We start from the raw sequence: 21,207 nt of genomic DNA, 5'->3' as shown, positions 1-21,207 counted from the left end.
AGTCTATTCTGTTATTTGGTAGATTCGGTTTATATATAATTATTGAATGTGATATCACGTGAGTATTGGAAATGTAAAAATTTTCTATAATGACTGGCAGTGAATGAGTTTTAATTGGAGAATATTTGAAACAGTACTTAGTAGAAATAGCATGATTTATGCTGTTTTAAATTTATTAAATTTATTTATTAACTTGCCTTTAAATACATGTATAAATTATATGCTTAACTCATTCACTTGCAGCCATTTTCATTGAAGCAGTCCCCTTCACTCCCGGCTCTTTTACTGGACTTTAACTGATTTTTGCAAGGCCCACAGAATATTGTTATATTGCTATAAAAACATGGAACCTACCAAAAGAGTCTCTTCTTTCATCAGGAAAAAAAAAGTATATTTGTATCTGTTTCCGTTTTGCAGCAATTAGCATTAAAATATAGCTAGGTTTCATCATTATTCACATTCCTGGTGAAAACAGTGGGGAAAACAGCTTGTTGCAACATATCCCTGGTTGATCTCATACTCTGCTGACACCTGGTGGCCGTTTTTTGTAATTACTACAATTTTTTTAACCCGTTCTCTGCAGTTGAGAGGCTGCACCAAAGCCTATGCTGTAGAATAATAAAAAAAACAAAAAAACAAAACAAAACAAAACATATCAACACATCTTTAGGACAATTAAAACATTTAAAATAGAACGTATTTATACATTTTTAAATAAATAAATGAGTTAATAATGTTTACAGGAGAAAACTTGTATTTTTTTTTTTTTAATTAAAGAATTATACCTGTAATTCAACAAAAACATGGCTCTGCCAAATCAAATATTGGGGTCTAAGGAATTGAGGGGGGGGGTTTCTTAAACCACCGCCACCGCCCCGCCTCCGGCCCGATACTAACTAACTGCCTCTGAGCTGTATTTGTGTCATCTGTAAGGATAGCGTATAGTTTATACCAGGGATGGGCAATCTCGGCCCTCGAGGGCCGGTGTCCCTGCAGGTTTTCGATGTTTCCGTTTTCCAACACAGCTGATATATGATCAGCTCATCAGCAAGCTCTGCACAAGACTGATAACGATCCCGTTGATTGGAATCAGCTTGTGTTGGAAAACGGAAACATCGAAAACCTGCAGGGACACCGGCCCTCGAGTACCGAGATTGCCCATCCCTGGTTTATACAGTAGTCTGCTGGCGAGATGGGAGGAACAAGATGGCCGCCCAGTGACCTAAACGGGCTTGGACGGGCGTGTACGGGCTAATCGGCTATCCAGTCATATATTCAGGTCAGCGACTAGAGCACCTGGTGCAGAGGTAGGTTGAGGTTCTTGAGCAGGGTCTTGATGGCCGTTTGGAGCTCGTAGTAGAGTAGCGGGGCGTGGCTTTCGGGCCTGGGCGGAGTATCCTCGCCGCCGTCGCCCCTGGCCGACAGCGTGCGGATCCAATCCCACTCCTCCCTGAAGGCGACACGATGTGACATTGCGCAGGTCAAAAGGTCATGTCGTAGCGGCACGGCTCACTAGTGGATTTGGACTAGAACTACCTCGCCCGCGACCTACTTGGATACGTTGGCGTTTTCTCGCACGCGGGCGTGACAGAGAACGTTGGGGGTCCTCTGCGAGACCAGGACCCGGATCTGGTCCACGGAGCTGCTGAGCTTCAGGTAGCCCAGGTACAGGCCCGGCGCCAGACGCTGGCTGCTGCGGCGCTGGTACGCAACAATGTCCTGCATGCAAAACAAAACACTAAATGGTTGCTTGCAATCATGCAAATATTATTTAGATCACATGATTTTCACCTGATTGATTACTAAGTAAAATTGATTATTCTCATGTGTTTATTTTTTTGGGATTTATTAATGCAGTCAATAAAATATGCAAAGTTAAACTACATTAAAAAATGTTAAATTTACATGTACATTTATTTTAATAAAATAGTTCTTTCACATTTTAAATTTGGCATTATTTATACATTATAAATTCATTATTATTTTGTCAATTTTATTACGTAAGATGTGAAATTGTCAATAAATAATTCTCATTTTTTAATTTATTTGAATTTTTATTTCATTTTTTTAATTGGAATTTAAATAACACTTAAAAAGGCGTGAAATTGTTAATAAATAATTCTAATTTTTATTTAAGTTTTTAAATGTGTATTTTACTTTTGTTATTTTAATTTAAACACTCAGACATGACATACGAAATTGTCAATAATTAATTCTCATATTTTAATTTATTTTAATTTCATTAAAAAAAATCATTTTTTTATTGTAACTTAAATAACACTTAAAAAAATACGAAATTGTCAATAAATTCTCCTTTTTATTTTAGTTTTTAAATTTCCTATTTTACTGTAATTTTAATTTAAACACTCAGACATGAAATATGAAATTGTCAAATAATGATCATATTTTAAATTAATTTAATTTAATTTTATTTCATTTTTTATTGTAATTTAAATAAGACTTAAAAAGACGTGAAATTGTCAAATAATTCTCGTTTTTATTTAAGTTTTTTAATTTCTATTTTACTTTTGTTATTTTAATTTAAACACTCAGACATGACTTGAAATTGTCAAATAATTATATTTTAATTTAATTTATTTTAATTTTATTTCATTTTTTATTTTATTTTAAATAAAGATGTGAAATTGTCAATAAAGAATTCTCGTTTTTAAGTTTTTAAAGTTCTATTTTACTTTTGTTATTTTAATTTAAACACTCAGAATATGAAATTGTCATATAATTATATTTTAATTTACTGTAGTTTAATTTTATTTCAATTTTTATTGTAATTGAAATAACACTTATAGACGTAAAATTGTCAATAATTCTCGCATTTAGCTTTTTTACATTGTTAAAAAAATAAACACAAAACGAAATGTTGAATAGGTCTTCATGTAAAATTGTTCATCTTAATTATAAAACAATTTATTCAAATTAAGTTTGCAATTCATAATCAAAAATTTGTATTTATTTTTATATTGTTTCAATAAATGTTATTATGACGTATAATAATGTAAATAACAGTATAACAGTAATAACAGTAAAATTAATAATAAAATACTTAACTCTCTTTTTTAATTTTTTTTTTTCTAATTTTGATTATAGGATAGATATACAAATTACATTAAAAAAATTAGAAAATTAAAATATGTCAAATTAAAATTTTTAAATAAAATAAAATAAAATAAAATAAAATTAAATCATGTATTGATACTATTGATACTGAAAAAAAAAAAAGATATTTACGTGTGATCTTTGAATCCCACGTGTATTATTGAGCCGGGGTGCTCGCCCGTGTTAATGTTCTCACCTGCAGCGTGATGACGAGGATGTCGAGGGCGTAGGGCTCCTCGGGCGTGGACAGCGACTTGCGCTGACTCTGCACCTTGGCCAGCGGCATCCACTTGCCGCTGAGTGGTGGCGGCGGCGCACCACCATCGTCGGCGGCGCGTACCGTCACCAGCAGCGCGTTGCCGTGGCGATCCTTTATGGGCTCGTAGTGGGCGCGGCCCAGGTCGTGCGTGCCCAGCAGGCTCTGCAGCTGCCCGGCGGCGCTCAGCAGCTTGTGGCGCGCCTGCAGCGTCGACGACCACGACGTCGACACCGACGTGCTCTGCCGCAACCACCGCACGTCCTCCCACATGCACGACAGCTGCGGCACAAAACAAAAAACAAAAAACAGGTGGAGGCTAAGCACTACTTGGCTCCAAATACAAAAAAAAAATCCTCAACTCACTTGAACGTCATTGGCGCCAACTTGGCGGCAAAGTACAACTTTTGCCTCAAAGGAAACTCCTCTACTCACATCTAAGATGCTACTTGCCACAAAGGTGGCAGCAAAATACTATTTTTGCCGAAATGAAACTTCTCAACTCACTTTCACATTGTTCCCTGGTTCCAAGATGTCGCAACATGGCGGCAGAGTACTACTTTTGGCCAAATGAAGCCACTCAATTTACTTCAACATGGTCCTTGACACTGGCATGTCAAACAATGATGGCAAAGCACTACTATTGCCTAAAATCAAACTCTTCAACTCACTTCAGTGTTGTTCCTTGCCATAATGACAACGACAAAGCACTACTTTTGTCTCAATGAAATTTCTTCACTCAAATTAACATAGTTCCTTGACAACCAGATGGCACAACGAGGTAGCAGAGTACTACTTTTGGCCAAACAAAGCCCCTCAATTTACTTTGACAATATTCTTTAACACTGACATGTCAAATGATGCTTGCAAAGCACTACTTTTGTCTAAATGAAACTCCTCTACCCACTTCTGCATAGTTCCTTGCCACCAAGTTGTCACAACATGGCGGCAAAGCGCTACTTTTGAAAGGCATCACGTCACGCTAACACAGTCAGATCTCGACAAGATGGATGAATTTGTCCGTCTGACCTTGGTGAACCAGAGGAAGTCCTGCATGAGGGAGCTGCCGTAAGAGTCATCCACCTCCACGATGGGAATCTGCTCCTCGGCCGTCACCAGCAATTTGTCCTTGTGGTAGAAGATGGCCGCCAAGTAGATCCCCCTGAAGACAAGAGCAGGAAATAAAACACACTGACCTGTCCAAATGACTGGCTAGCCCAGCCGTTGAAGCCACAGGGCGGCCATCTTGCTACTCCCACCTCGCGAGCAGACTAACTGTATCAACTATACGCTATATGCACGGATGAGACATATACAGTTCGGAGGCAGTTAGTATAAGGCCGGAGGCGGGGTGGGAGGGTTTGTGCCGGGGTGCTCACTATTTTTAACAAGAAAAAATACATAATAATAATAATAATAAAAATAATAACTAGACTAAGTGCAATTGCTGGAGAAATTGCGTGGGAATGTTGAAAGCTGAATGCTTATGAAGACAATTGAAGGATAAATTATGCTAAAATTACAAAGTAATTACATAACTAGTATTATGTGGGAGTTGTTTGATGCCATAAAAGTGAGGAGACTAAAATGCTATAATAATAATAATAATAATAATAATAATAATAATAATAATAATAATAATTAAAGTTAGAAACAACATCTGTGGGAATGCTGACCCACAATAACAAGTAGACAGTATGTGCTGCTTTGAAGACCCCTTTTCTTTCATGGCTCAGTTCCTTAGACCCCAATATTTGATTTGGCAGAGGCATGTTTTCTTGAATTACAATTATAATCCTTTAATTATAAAATTTGCAAGTGTCCTACTGTACTAAACATCATTAAGCATATAATTTGCGCATGTATTTAAGGCAAGTTGTAAAATGTCTGAAGTCCTCTTCTTTATGTTTAATCCATTTAAAACCCTGTAAATGATGCTGTTTCTCTGAAGTGTTGTCTCCAATATTCTCCAATTTGGATACTGTAAACGTTTAGGTTGCTATGCCGAGAAACGTTTCTTGGGAGGACCAATATGGTGGCCTCAAAAGTCTTGGCCTATCAGCTATTCAGCCATATATATAGATCAGTGAATAAAACTTTGCGATGCTTCCATGAAACATGTTGAAGCGCTTCAACATCTTTAGCATTTGACTATAAATGCAATGAAAGTCGATTAATCGGTGACGGCATTGGTATTTCTTCATCAGGTTCAACATAAAAGGAAATATTAGCATAAATCATCAAATATTATGTTCCAAGGTTCTAATCTTTCTGCTGTACAGCCAACGAGAGGTTCTCTGAATAGATCAGATCCCCCCCCCCCCCAAAAAAAAAACAAACAAACAAAAGTTAAACCTTTTCAATGTCTTCACAAACTTGTTGGAGGAGTTGAAAAGATGTTTGAGGCTTCGGGAGACCGACTGCTTCCTGCTGGCATTCTGCAGCTTGGAAGCATCTGTGCCAAAAAAAAAAAAAAAAAAAAAAAAAAAAAAAAGATAAAGAGAAAGATAAGCGGAATACATCCCAGGTGAGTATGTGGTGTGAGTTTGCACGAACTGGTGGCGGCACGTTCACTCTCCCGTGATGGCCCGTCTGACTGGACGGGCACGTCAGCTTATCGGTTCGGGCCGCCGTCGCTATCTTTTTTTTCCATTCTTCTAACGCCGGCGGCCGCTCAAGCGATGCCAATCTCAAAAAGCGCAGCGGGGCCCTTTTTGAGCCGAGCTAATTAAGCGTCACGTAATTAGCGTCCTGTAAACGGACGTCAGATGTCAAGCCAAGCGCGCACAGATGGCGAACGCTGCTGCGCGAAACCGTCGGCTAAAAACAAGTCTTGAACATATAACAAACATATTCATTTCAGAAGCCGGCAAAAATATAAACATGTGGTAGTCTTATATGAAGGACATACACAAAACAATCTTGGCTCAATGAGTGACACCTGAGGAATGCCACAATTCATCGAAGGAGGATCACAAATACACGCGGAAGCACCAATTTACAACTTTTGATATTTGATGTGAAACACACAAAACATTGGTCATTGCCTTCAAAGCGCCCCCTAATGCTATTAAATGGAACTGAAAGGTCATCTCGAGATACACGATAACCAACACATTAGCTTGAAATACTTTGAAATCCAGCGTGAAACCTCATCTAGGGTTGTAAAGTTGATGATCTTGTGGTGGTCAATGCCAAACTTAAGTGTATCCAAGATTGACCCCTGGGGAACGCCACATTTGATTGTAGAGCATGTTATACTGTATAAGGAGTCAACATCGTGAAATATTATTCCACTGTTGCTTACTGATATTCATTCACTGCAAATTTTAGTTTAGTTGTTTTTCACTTCTAGTGTATTTTGTAAAAAAACTTGCAAACTTGGCAATGGAACCCCAATTTTGTTGTACCAGTACCATACAATGACAAAAAAAAAAGTTTTCATGCTTCTGGGGATTGTTCACATCCTCAATTTGGAAACATCGGCTCTCGGATACAAATAATTGAACCATATTAACCATATTAAATAATAAAAAACAAATAAATAAATAACTAAGCGGACCTCACGCTCCGAGGCCCGACAAGTGTCACCAGACCAGAACAAAGTGCAGCGGTTGTCAACAAAATAAACGCCTTCGCCCTTCCCGTCTCATTGCTCAAGTGCAATGTTTTTGTTTTGTTTTTGGTTTTTTTGGCGTGTCGCTCCAACGCAAAATCATTTCTTGATTTATTCAGAGTGCACAGGAGCCCCCCGTGCACTCTTGGCATATTATACACTTGTCAAAGCCGCTCACAACTCAAAACAGACCTTTTAAAGGCTCGCATAGAAATGTGTGCGTGTGTGTGTGTGTGTGTTGTTCAATGGCCTGTTGGAAAAGCTGGCGCAGCCTCGGGCTTCGCTCCACTTGAAAATGTTTCATGTGAGTGCAAACTGCTGTGGATGACAGACTGACTCAATATGGATAAATGCTACACAAACACACACATGCACACGCAGACGTTTCAAAATAAAAGGATGAGCGACAAGTCATGGATGCAAAGCTGCCATTTGAGTCCACTTTCACAGACGACAACACTGCGAGGGGAATACATGAGAATTTCTTTCGTGACCGAGGTGAGCGTGAGCTGTGACCTACAGCAGCTTTTTGCATGTGTTGACAACCCCCCAAAAATTTTGAGAATATGTTCTTTGCAGCTTCATTTTCCCTTTCTTTTTTTCCCCACTTTGCCCCCTTTTTTTCCCATTTCACCCCCTTTTTTTCATTTCATTTCTTGACAATAATGTCTCACATGTGAGCTCACTAGGCTAAATATGACATTCTTTTTTAAAAGATTTTTTCCTCTTTTTTCCCCACTTTTACCCGTTTTTTCCCTCTTACCCATTTTTTCCCCATGTCCCCCTTTTTTATTATTTAATTTCTTGACAATTACATGACCTCACTAGGCTAAATATGATATTCTTTTTTTCTTTTTCCCCCACTTTTTCCGTTTTTTTCATTTTTCCTTTTCTTCCCCCCATTGGTTCCCTATTTTTTTCACTTTTTTCCCCCATTTCATTCCTTGACAATAATGTCTTATATGTGACCTCACTAGTCTACTAGTCTAAACATGAAATTCTGATGAATATTACATTTATGGAATATGTTTTAAGTATCCCAAAGACGTATTTATACATTTTTATTTTTTATTTTTTTTATGCTAAAGCATACAGTAGGCTTTGATGCAGCCTCACAACTGCAAAGAATAGTTGAAGAAATGGTAGTTATTACATAAACAGCCAGCAGGTGGCAGCAGAGTATAAGAGATCAACCAGGGCCATGTAGCAACAAGCTCTTTTTGACACTGTTTTCACTAGGAATGTAAATAATGGTAAAACTTCGCTATATTCTAATGTTAATTGTTGCTAAATGGAAACAGATAGAAATATTTTTTTTTCCTGATGAAAGAAGAGAGTCTTTCTTTTGGTAGGCTGCATATTTTTGTAGCAATATAACACAATATTCTGTGAGCCTTGCAAAATCAGTCAAAATCCAGCCAAACAGCCGGGAGCGAAGGGGGTTGCTTCAGTCAAAATGGCTGCCAGTCAATGAGTTAACCAGAATACCATATTGAGACTGCATAGAACATATTATTATCGTCACGAAATGTTTCAGATGTCGACTTCCACTCGAACTGGAAGTTGTGGTTACTCCGTCGGAAGAAAGACGACGCTCACCTCCGCAGCAGTAATGCGAGTGCGTGGCTCGGACTTGCTGCAGCAGGCGCTCCATCACCTCCGTGTGGCTCCGCCTCCTGGGGTCCCGCCCGTCGCTCTCTCGCCAGTCTGGCGGCAAAAAAAATAAAGTCAGGTTTTCCCGTTTCAAAATAATTTGAGTATTACGGCGACGCTGCGCAAAAAAAGAGATGTCATTTCACATGCGGAATGGATGATGGAGCTAACGAGCTGTTAACCATCTTAGCTAGCCGGTGCTTATGCTAACTTGCTTAGCTACTGTACGTTCGCTAGCTGATAGAGCAGGACACGTTATACGTGAGACTTCCCATAGAAAACTCAAATGGCTTCATGAAGAAAATAATCATCTGATGAATTGAGTTCAGTCTGGCGTGTGCGTGTTTATCCGTTGAGGTGGGCGTGCTGGCATTGCGGCTTTGCAGTCTTCTGAACATCTGTTCCACTTGGACATTAGTGGAGTGCAAAAACACACGCCCACGCGCTCGCTCCCTCTCTGCGACTGGTCTACACACACCGTGCTCGCACCATGTACATTAACACACACGCACGCGCGCAATCAATATGCACAATAACACACAACATTGCAGACACAAGCACACGTACAATCAGTGTTAGCACAGTCACCTTGAAAAAGGTAACTCACTTACTTTACTGATTACTTGATCTTAAAAGTATCTTTTTTTATTTTACTGATTACTTGATCTCAAATGTAACTTTACTGATTATTTGATTTTAAAAGTATCTTAACTCATTCAACTCGCCACCATTTTCACAGAAGCAATCCCCTTCGCTCGCGGCTGTTTCGCTGGATTTGGACCGATTTTGCAAGGCCCACACAATATTGTGATCTATTGCTATAAAAACATGCGACCTAATATAAAATTAGATTTCAATCTGTTTTCCGTTATGCAGCAATTAGCATTAGAATATAGCTAAGTTTAATCATTATTCACAAATCTATTTAGAATTGTGAGTTTTTCAACATGGCCCTGGTTGATCTCTTCTAGTCTGCCGCCACCTACTGGCCGTTTGAGTAATAACTACTATTTCTTCAACCGTTCTTTGCAGTTGAGAGGCTGCATCAAAGACGTCTGTATGCTCTAGCATAAAAAACCACCAACAACAAAATCTAACATATAAATACGTCTTTGGGACACAAAGCATTTAAAATAGAACGTATTTATATGTTTTTGGGAGCAAACGAGTTAATTACTTTATTGGTTACTTGATTTTAAAAGTAATTTAGCTACTTTTTGATTGCGTGATTTTTAAAAGCAACTTTACTAATTATTGGAATTATTTTAAAATTGGATTTTAAATGTCTTTTTTTTTTATTTCACTGATTACTTGATCTTAAATGTAACTAAACTGATTATTTGATTTAAAAAAATATCTTAGTTACTTTATCGGCTACTTGATTTTAAAAGTAATTGAGTTACTTTACCGATGACTGTCACTGTCATCACCGCATTGAATGCAGACCCACACACGGTACACATGCAGACACAAAAGTATGTTTCTCGTCTCATTTTGGGAGGAGGTGGAACGAAACGGAACGTACTGGAAGGAGCAGCAGATGGCGGCAAGGAGCAGGCGGGCGGACCCCAGCCCTTCATGTTGTAGGCCGACACGCGAACATAGTACAGGCGACCCTGCCGGACCACAACAGTACCCGGGTGATTATTGGGGGAGGAGTCAGTATGTCCAAGTCGTCACGATTAAGTCAAGTCTTACAAATTTGAAGCAAGTTGCAAGCAAATGTTATTTGAGTGAACTAAAACTAACAAAAAAACTAAAACTAAAATTCAAAAAACACTTTCGTTCACAAAATCAAATAAAAATGCTTTTTAAAAGGTGAAAACTAACTGAGACTACATTTGATGTTTACAAAACGAACTAAAACTATAAATATAGTCGCTATAAATAAAGCAAAAATGTCCTTGGTTTTCATCTTTGGTAATTAATTGAGTGCGTGAGCCTTTGGGGATGATTTTAAATGTGATTTGAAGTCCATTTATTTCGATATTAACCGTAAAAAGATGAAAAGAAAGTCTGTCACGCAAACGTGACGTTATCTAGCAGTAGCCAATAGAAAAGCGCCTTCAGATGACGTCGCTCCCATGCTGTTTTTTTTTTTAATTTTATTTTTTTTTTTTTTAAAGGGACATTTGACTCATTGAACCATTTTCAGCAGTGAAAAAGTTCATATTTTTTCCAGAATGAATTTCATAATGTCATTATTTTTCATATACAATTGATACTATTTTTTCCTCTTGCTGTCGACTGATGAACGTCACCTGTGCTGAGGAAGTAGGTCATGACCAATCATGGCTCACCTGTTTTCTGGCGTTGGTCAGCAATATGAGCCATGATTGGTTGTGACCTACTTCCTCAGCACAGGTGATGTCATCATCAGTTGACACCAAGTCGAAAAAATTACTAATGTTAAAAGTATTAATTGTACATGAAAAATAATGAAGTTACCACATTAATTATTGACAAAATATTCACTTTTTACTGCTGAAAATGGCCCAATGAATAAAGTATCACTTTAAAGAGATACTTGACTTATTTAGGCATTTTTGGCAGTCAAACATGATTTTGCCTATAATAAATTGGATATTTTCATGATTTTTCATGTAGAATTAGTACCTTTAAAAACACATTTTCCACTTGCTGTCGCCTGAAAATGACATCACAAAGGGCTCAGGTAACCAATCCCAGCTCAGCTTGTGAATGTCACATGACCAAACCTAGAAAATAAGTGAGCTGTGATTGGTTACCTGAGCCCTTGTGATGTTATTTTCAGTCGACAGCAAGTTGCAAAATGTGTTTTTAAAGGTACTATAATTGTACGCGAAACATGAAACAATGAAAGTATCAAATTAATTATAGACAAAATATTATCTTTTTATTACTATAAAGGGCTAAATAAGTGAAGTATCCCTTTAAATGTTGCACGCAAGCAATACACATATTAAAAAAAACAACTAATACTGAAACTAAAACTAAACTAAAATAAGCATTTATTAAAGAACTAAAACTAATCAAAACTAGCAGTAACACCCTGAAAACTAATTAAAACTAACTCAATTTGAAAAACAAAACTCAAAACGAAATCCAAATGAAAAATTCCAAAACTATAAATAATCCTGCTCGCAAGTTACTCGTTAGCCCGTCTTGTCAACTGAAGGCAAATAATGGGCATGAAGCTCAAGTTGAAATCGATTCTTTGACACATTCCAGTCAGGAAAGTGGGGAAAATGTCATGTGACTTGAGTTTCCCGCCACTGGGTGAGGAGGGGGAGGCGGTTTGTTACCGTGGTGAGTCCGCTGATGGTGCATTTGAGGCTCTGCAGGTTCTCCAGCAGCATCTCGCCGGCCAGCAGGGAGAAATCCTTCAAGCAACTCCACTCCACTGCACGCACACACAAACACGCAGATAATTGGTTCATTTGTCCTCAGATTCCAAATCAATAGTTCTCCCCCCCAAAACGAGGAGGAGGTCATTAACCTTGTGATTGCTCTGCTTCAGGCCATCAGGATAACTAAATGACACAAACTGTCCCACATGTGCACACACACACACCTGCACGTGGGCTTTTCCAAAAAACAAAACAAAACCCAAAACATTTGTTTTGTAAACGGGCACGCCCACCCCCTAGCCCCGCTCCTACCTCGGTACTTGGTGACGACGGCGTGTGAGTGGAGGCCGTGCGGCTCCTGGAAGGTGACGGTCAGCGTGGAGATGCTGCTGACGCTCAGGCGCACCAACGTGGGGGCTTCAGGGCGCCCTAAGCAACAACAACAACTTTCAACAACAACAAGTGAAAAAATAAACAGATAGAAAAAATACAATTTAAAAATTAAATACAAAAAATATATATAAATGGAAATAAAAACAACAAAATATATATATCCATAAATATATACATAAATAAAAGTAAAAATTAATACAAAATAAAAACAAGATTTATAAAAATATATATATATATATATATATATATATATATATAAAATCAAATGTGTAAATAAATACATAAATCTACATTATAAATAGAATTAAATATCAATCAATACATAAAAAAGCTCTGCTCTCACATTCATTTATTTCTTGCCTTACTTATTTCCAAATAAATGAATAAATAAATTAATAAAAGTGAAAAAATAAACTAGTATAAAATCAAATATATAATTCAATATATATATATATATATATATATATATATATATATATATATATATATATATATATATATATATATATATATATGTATATATATATATATATATATCGATTCAATAGGCAGCCGAATCGATTTTTTTAACATCCATTTTTGATGGAAAAATATTCAACAAAACGTCTAACTTTCACACCTTAAGCATGGAAGAATGTTATATTAATGGAACATTGAGCCTTAATATTTTATTTCAATGCTGTTCAAACATGAAAAATGTTGTTAAACCTGTTTGTTACCTACAGTGGCTCACAGTTATAAGATAATAATACATTTTCATACAAATCTCACAGTGTACATGTACTGTATAATGTAACTGAATGGTATTGTATAAATTTGGGTAAAAAATAATGCAACAATCGACTTGTAAATTCGTATCGGGATTAATCGGTATCGAATCGAATTGTGACCTATGAATCGTGATACGGATCGAATCGTCAGGTACTAAGCAATTCACACCCCTCATATATATATATATATATATATATATATATATATATATATATATATATATATATATTTATTTTTTTTGCTCTTTTTATTATCATTTATATTTATTTTTTGGGATATATTTTTCACATTATATTTTTTATATCCGTTTTTATCTTTACTTTTACTCATTTATTTATTTAGTCAGGTATTGATTTAGAATTTTGTCAATTTTGGTCCTCCATAACAATGGAGTGAGGTGATGTTTGTGCTTGTTTTGTATTTTTGGGTCTCACGTGCTTGCTGGAACACATCGGTCATGCGCTTGTAGAGGTCACATCGCCACTCCCAGGCCCTCAGCTGCTTGTCCTTGTGACACGCCTCCGGCGACAGGCCGTCCCGCTGCGCCCGCGCCGACAGGTCGGCGGCGCTCTGCTCCGCCTCCGCCAGCAGGGCCGCCAGGTGGGCCTCGCGACTCTCCGCGCTCGCGACTGCGACACCGCGCGGGACAAGAAGGAAAAGTTAGCGACAAACCGGGGACGAGGTCGCACGGCTGCTAATTTTTTTTTTTTTTTTTTTGTAATTGGAATTTGTAAGAAATTCTTATGTGATATCATTTTTTATCAAGTGCATACAACACCTACATATAGGAAGCTTTGTGAATGATGACATCACAAAAAAAAAACAAAAAGAAAAAAAAAACAAAAAAAACAAAAGAATCAATATCAAATGTATTTTCCATTTCAAGCCCAGTTTTGATTCATGAAACCATGAATTTTTTTTATATATATTATTTTCCCATAAATTCTTAAGAACATCCGAATTTTAACCCCTTAAAATTCGGATGGTCTCTGGCTATTTTTTTTCAGTTTTCTTGAATTTTGATTAGCCCTGCGATTGGTTGGCAACCAGTCCAGGGTGTCCCCCGCCTACTACCCAGAGCCAGCTGAGATAGGCGCCAGCAGCCCCCGCGACCCTTGTGAGGAATAAGCGGTCAAGAAAATGGATGGATGGATGGATGAATTTTGATTATTATTTTGGTGTTTTTAATTGTTTTCCTTTAATTATTATGTTGTTATTTGGATGGACTGAATCCTGAATTCTGTTTTCATGAATTTAAAAGTATTTTCTTAAATTTATGAAAACACCTGACTTGTTGCAATTTAGGACAATTCAGAATGCTTTTCATTCATATTTACAATTATTGAATTAGATGATGAAACTCTGTTCATCTCATCCTTGCAATGTTTGTGTAACACTTAAGTTATTATAATATGTTTTACTTTCATTAATAAAACTAAATCATTTGACCGGTTACGGTTGCAAATTTTATTTTAGAACTTCATATTTGTGGAGTTTTTAATCATGTACTTCTTACATTTAAGAAGAATTGACATGCTATAATTAATGGATGTCGGATTGAAGTGAATCGAATCGTAAAAAAATCCAAATGGAATCGATTGGGGAAATTAAATATCAATACCCAGCCCTAAGTAAAATCACGTCATAAGTTTATTATTTACTAAAGAACATCTTCAGACATTCATTTCACACTTATCTTTTTCATTCATATTTACAATTATTGAATTAGATGATGAAACTATTTTCATCTCATCCTTGCAATATTTGTGCAACACTTGAAAGTTTTTATAATATGTGTTATTTTCATTAATAAGCAAAATCATTTGACCGGTTAACTGCCTCAGCAAATTTTATTTTCAAACTTATTTGTGGAGTTTTTAATCATGTACTTTTGACATTTAAGAAGAATTGATATGCCATAATTAATGGATATCGGATTGAAGTGAAGTGAATGGAATCGATTGAAGAAATTAGATATCAATGCCCACCCCCAAGTGAAATCACGTCATAAGTTTATTATTTCACTAAAGAAGACCTTCAGACATACATTTCGCATTTATGATTTACAATTTATTAAATATTTGGCAGATTTAATTATGATGATAACTCAAGGTTGTAGGAATAAAAAAACCTTTTTCATCTCCGATTAGCTTACGAAGTTGGTGAAAAATGTTGCAAGTGAAAGGAAAATATTCATTTCCGATTCATTTGAGCACATTTCTGAGCAGGCCTATTTTTGCTTTTCAAGGTTTGACGTCGATCTGCGTCGATACTCACAGTGCGGCCCCTCACTGGCACCGGCCCTGAGCAGCATCCTGGCGATGGGGGCGTCGCCCGTCATGACGGCCACGTCGAGCGGCGTCAGGCCTTGCTCGTTGGCCGCGTTCACGTCCAGCTCGTCCGACGGCAGCCGGCGCAGCAGCGTCTGCACCGCCGCCGCGTCCTGCTGCTCCACCGCCTCAAACAGACACCAGCCCACCTGCATGGTCTGCACAGCATGTTGTTGTTATTATTATTATGATGATGATTATTATCATTTTGGGAATTTTTACATTTGAGTTCATTTTCATTTTGTTTTGTTTTTGAAATGGAGTTACTTTTCATTTTGTTTTCCATGTGGTTCTGTTAGTTTTTTTTAAATTAGTTTTAGTGATTTAATAAATGCTTCGTTTTAGGTAGTTTCAGTATTAGTTTTAGTTTTTTTTAATGTGCACAATATTTAAAAAAATAGCATGGGAGTGACATCATCTGAAGGTGCTTTTCTATTGGCTGCTGCTAGATGACATCACTTCCGTGTGACGCACTTATTCCAGTTAATATCAAAATTAATTGACTTCAAATCACATTTCAAATCATCCCCAAAGGCTCATGCATTAAATTAATTTCCTAAGACTAAAATGAAAGACATTTTTGCTATCATTATAGTTACTTTTAGTTAATATTGTAAACATAAAATGTATTTTCAGTTATATATATATATATATATATATATATATATTATTTTTTTAGTTAGTTAGTTTTAATTTATTTTCCGTGTGGCTTTGTTAGTTGTTATTAGTTTTAGTTATTTGATAAATGCTTAGTTTTAGTTTAGATTTAGTTAGCTTTAGTATTAGTTTTTTTTTTTTTTTAATGTTTTATACTTGTGCGCAATATTTTCAAAAACAGCATGCAGCAACATCATCTGAAGGTGCTTTTCTATTGGCTGCTGCTTGATGACGTCACTTCTGTGTGACAGACTTTAAATGTACTTTAAATCACATTTCAAATCATCCCCAAAGGCTCATGCATTCAATTAATTACCAAAGACTAAAACAAAGGACATTTTTTTGCTATCATTCTAGTTAGTTTTCTAAACATAAAACGTAGTTTGTTAGTTTTTTTTCTAAAAATCATTTTGTTTTTATTTGATTTTGTTAATGAAATTGTTTTTGGAATTTTAGTTTATTTCTTAATTTTTAGTGAACTCATTTGCACACGTCGTCCACCATTCGTGACACGAGCGTCTTTCGCGTCTCGCGACGTTGGACTCGCTAGCGTGACGCATCAAGTGGGTGACGTGTCATCGAGCTGGCGCGGAAGATGTCAAACATTTGCTCGGACGAGGCCGCAGCGCAGATGCGACGGTGACGATGAGGAGGGTGAGACTTCCTGCCAAGACCAAATGCTCTCCCAGTCATTTGCTCCATCACCGTCCCCGCCCCCTCAAAAAAAGTGAATCTCTTTACCCTTTTTTTTCCACCCTCAAACTGGTTATCAAAATGTACAGTTCATTTTGCATCTTTCTCAATTTTTTATTTTATTTTATTGCATAATTTCATAAACAATAAAATAAAAAAACACTAGGAAAATTGTATTTTCTTTATTATAAAATCGCTTCATTAATTATAATTAATTTTCAAATTCAATTAAAAAATATCAATTTTAAAACAGAAAATGTTTTTTTAATGTCATTAGTAAAATAATTTAACAGTTTCTATTCATTGTAGCCTAAATACAAAAAAGTTTTTTTTTTTTTAAATCATTACAATTACAATTATTTTTAAATTCTTAAACAATTAGCTAATTAGTAGATTAATTGTAAATTATAGAATAAAAATATTAGTGCAACAAACATTTTCATGTCCATTCAATTCAATGTAATTTTTATTTTGACTCCAACAATCATTTTTTAAAATAATTTTAAGTTTCTATTCATTGTAGCCCGAATACAAAAAAAGTTTTTTTTCTTTTTCTTTTTTAAACATTATGACAATTATTTTTAAATTCTTACACATTTAGCTAATTAGTAGATGTCAATTATAGAATGAAAAATATTAGTGCAACAAACATTTTCATGTACATTCAATTCAATTTAATTTTTATTTATTTTGACTACAACAATCATTTTTTTTATATATAATTTTAAGGTTCTATTCATTGTAGCCTGAATACAAACATATATATATATATATATATATATATATATATATATATATTTAAATCATTATGACAATAATTTTTTAATTGTTACACATTTGTTAATCAGTAGACTGACTAAGCTTTGTAACCTGAATTAAAAAACTTTTTTTTTTTTTTTTATAATTATGAAATTTTTTTTTAATGCTTACACATTTAGCTAATTAGTAGACTGATTGTAAATTATAAAATAAAAACATTCATGGAACAAACACATTTTCATTTACATTCAATTCAATTAAATTTTTATTTATTTTGACTCCAAAAATCATTTTTTTTAAATAATTTTTAGTTTCTATTCATTGTAGCCAGAATACAAAAAAAAGTTTTTAAAAATCATTATTAGAATTATTTTTAAATTGTTACACATTTAGCTAATTCGTGGACTGATTTTAAAATATAGAATAAAAATATTAGTGGCATAAACACATTTTCATGCACATTTAATTCAATGTAATTTTTATTTGAATCTCCAACAATCTTTTTTTTTTTTTTAAATATTTTATTTTATTTATTTTATTAATTTATTTATTAAACTGATTTGTTAGGCAAGTTATAAACAGAATATGTCGCGTGGTAGGTCTCAATGCTGAGAAAAGATGAATGATGAATAGCAATACAAAAAAGTTCCACAGGGTTCAATTTTTTTTTTGCACTTTTGTATGAATGAGCTGCCTGTAATATTGTAATAATATTATTGTCATATTTTTTGCATTCATTTTCCCCTAACAAAAAAAAAATAGCTTCATTAAAACAGATTTAGTCATTCTTATTCATTTGTGTCAGTAAATAATTTCTGAATTGGTTGACTGTAAATAATAAACCAAATTAAAGAGCACTTCAAATCAATTGTGCATCATTTGGAGCGAACGTATGAAACGTTTGAATGAAGTTGGGCCGTGGCTGGATGACGTCACATCCCGCCGACGAAAAACAGCCGCAGGCATCCGATTGGAGATTGAATCACGGACGCGACCAATGAGGGAACAGCGAGTTCAGGCAGACCAGACATCCAATTAGCCAGCTGGCAAACCGCATTTTTATTGATCCCGCCGTGACAAACGGACGGATGCGATTCCTCGCCGTCGCCTTAGCAACGTGTTTTTTACCATCGAAATAAAGTTGGGAGGCCTCTGCCTCCTAAAAAAAGAAAAAGAAAAAAAGAATCATATTAATAATGTGGACCAGCAGCGTCAAAATGAGTATTACGCTGATTAAAGCCTTGACTGAATTTATTCCTACTTGGAATGTGTTCAGCTGTTGCTTAGAAACAAAATTGTTTCTTTTATACTCCAGCACGTCTGCTTTCACACAAAAAAAGAAAAGGAAGGAATATTATATACTTGTTACAGCTTTTTTTTACAATCGTAAAATAAGCAAGTGTGTTGTGAGGTGGTGGCAAGAAAAAAAAAAAAAGTGTCATTTTGATTGGGGCAGCCATTTGGAAGAAGGTCATGCTTGATAGTTTGTCAAACTGCGACAAGCTCAACTTGGACATTTTGGTTTTTTTGTGCCGTCAAATGTGAGCGGAGTATCGGCGTCAAAGTTGCAGAATTACTTGGAGCATCCTCGGAAAGTTTGAAGAACGTCAGTGCGATAAATTAAACCATTTTACAAACTTTCATTCTAGTTAGTTTTTATGGCGTTTTTTTCTTTTTTTAAGTATTCTTTTTAATAGTTTTTTTTGTTTGTTTTTCGTTTAGTTTTCTATTTTTTTAAGTAGTTCATATATATATATATATATATATATATATATATATATATATATATATATATATATATGAATTCAATTACCACTGATTGTCACATCCACCGAAGTGGGGTGAAATTTGTTCTCCGCATTTAACCCATGTCCTGGGGGAGCGGTGAGCAGCAGCAGGGGCAGCGCTCGGGAATCATTCTTGGTGATCTAACGCCCCAATTCCAACCCTTAATGCTGAGTGTTAAGCAGGGAGGCAATTGGGTCCCATTTTTATAGTCTTTGGTATGACCCAGCCGGGGGATTGAACCCACGACCTCCCAGTCTCAGGGTGGACACCACTAGACCACTGAGCTGGTATATGAAGGTATGAAGGTCACGGTACGATAATTATCACGATATTGTGGGGAGGCTATTGTTAGTTTGAGTTATTTCCTTAGTTTTTGTTAACTATAACAATCTTGATGTACAGTGTTCCCTCGTTTTCCGCGGGTATTGGGTTCCAAACAAAAAAATAGCCACAATAGATGAAATCCGCCAAGTCGTTAGCTTTATGTTTTACATTAATTATAAATATTTTAAGGCCCTAAAACCCCTCACCACACACTTTATACATTTCTCATCAAGGCGTTTACTTTTTCTCACATTTTTCTCTTGTTTAATCATTCTCAATCTTCAAACCTTCAGAAATTTGATCAAATTGGTACATTCCTGTAAAAAAATGAATGCAAAATTGCACAAAAAAAAAAAAAAGTGAACCGCGTTTTAGTGAGGGAACACTGTAAATACACTTTGGAGGACATTTATATCGTAAAAAGATGCTTCACAATTGTCTAAACAGGAAGTCAACTACATCGCTTTGAAGCAGCCATTTTGTGACGAAATAACACGTTACTGTCCCTTTTTTTGTTCTGTCGTTTTCCACCATGTTAAGGTTGTTTGAAAGGCGCGACAGAATGTGAATTGTGAGTTGTCGCGATGGCTTTTGCGACGTCTCACCGAGGTCTTGCGAAGGCGGTCGCTCTTGCCGAAGAAGTGGGCGTCTTCGAAAGAAGACGTGCTCCCTCGCAGCTTCTCTGACAGGTTGCGGTAAAGGCGCTTGGCGGCGTTGGGGGAGGCCGGCCCTCCCGGGACCTTCTTGGCTTGCGACAACTGCAAGTTCTGCATCTGCTGGGTCATCGCAGCCGGCAGGCGTCTTGAAAAAAAAAAAAAAAGAAGAAGCACACAAGGTTAACGACGACGTTTCAGTTTGTTGACAACCGCGCTCCATATTCACTCTCGACTGCAACTGCACAATATTCACAAATGAAAAAGATGTTGAGCTGCTGGAGCCTATCTCAGCTGGCTCTGGGCAATAGGCGGGGAACACCCTGGACTGGTTGCCAGCCAATTGCAGTAGGATAGACATGTCTGAACAATTTGGTGACATCGGGGTGACTTCTCCCCACCCCCCAAAGAATCTTGGAAATTGTCATCCAACACGGGTGCCTCTAAATGACTTTTGTGTGGCCGCCCCAGAATTTTTATTTATTACTTTTATTTATTTATTTATTTATTATGATTATGATTATTATTATTATTATTACTATTACTACTATTACTATTACTACTATTAATATTATTATTATTACTAAAATGGTCATCCAACACGGTTGCCTCTGAATGACTTTTGTGTGGCTGCCCATGAGTTTTATTTATTACTATTATTTATTTATTTATTTATTTATTTTTGTATTTATTTATGTATTTGTATATGTATTTTTATTTACTATTACTATTATTACTATTATATTATTACTATTATTATTACTATTATTATTATTATTATTAATTATTATTATTATTATTATTATTATTATTACTAAAATGGTCATCCAACACGGTTGCCTCTGAATGACTTTTGTGTGGCTGCCCATGA

General features: G+C 35.9%; 1 protein-coding gene across 6 annotated transcripts in view; it reads right to left on the bottom strand.

The window, feature by feature from the left end:
* The window catches only part of ankfn1a (ankyrin repeat and fibronectin type III domain containing 1a), a 78,891-nt gene that overhangs the window by 26,601 nt on the left and 31,083 nt on the right, over positions 1–21,207 (bottom strand). For all 6 annotated transcript variants that reach the window (XR_013279449.1, XM_077502513.1, XM_077502515.1 and 3 more), the window contains 12 exons: positions 20,289–20,484; positions 15,410–15,620; positions 13,567–13,761; positions 12,281–12,397; positions 11,924–12,021; positions 10,165–10,255; positions 8,586–8,693; positions 5,726–5,825; positions 4,400–4,532; positions 3,311–3,652; positions 1,553–1,719; positions 1,297–1,450 (listed from right to left, as the gene is read on the bottom strand). Coding sequence is in view for 5 of the 6 variants with exons in the window: in XM_077502513.1 (XP_077358639.1) it covers positions 1,297–1,450; positions 1,553–1,719; positions 3,311–3,652; positions 4,400–4,532; positions 5,726–5,825; positions 8,586–8,693; positions 10,165–10,255; positions 11,924–12,021; positions 12,281–12,397; positions 13,567–13,761; positions 15,410–15,620; positions 20,289–20,484 (1,912 nt within the window). In the remaining variant the exon portion in view is untranslated. The remainder of the gene's footprint in view (positions 1–1,296; positions 1,451–1,552; positions 1,720–3,310; positions 3,653–4,399; positions 4,533–5,725; positions 5,826–8,585; positions 8,694–10,164; positions 10,256–11,923; positions 12,022–12,280; positions 12,398–13,566; positions 13,762–15,409; positions 15,621–20,288; positions 20,485–21,207) is intronic.

Source organism: Festucalex cinctus, chromosome 17 (assembly GCF_051991245.1).
Source record: "Festucalex cinctus isolate MCC-2025b chromosome 17, RoL_Fcin_1.0, whole genome shotgun sequence".
Taxonomy (NCBI): domain Eukaryota; kingdom Metazoa; phylum Chordata; class Actinopteri; order Syngnathiformes; family Syngnathidae; genus Festucalex; species Festucalex cinctus.
Note: the sequence above shows the minus strand (reverse complement) of the source record. Positions and strands in the feature narration are given on the sequence as shown.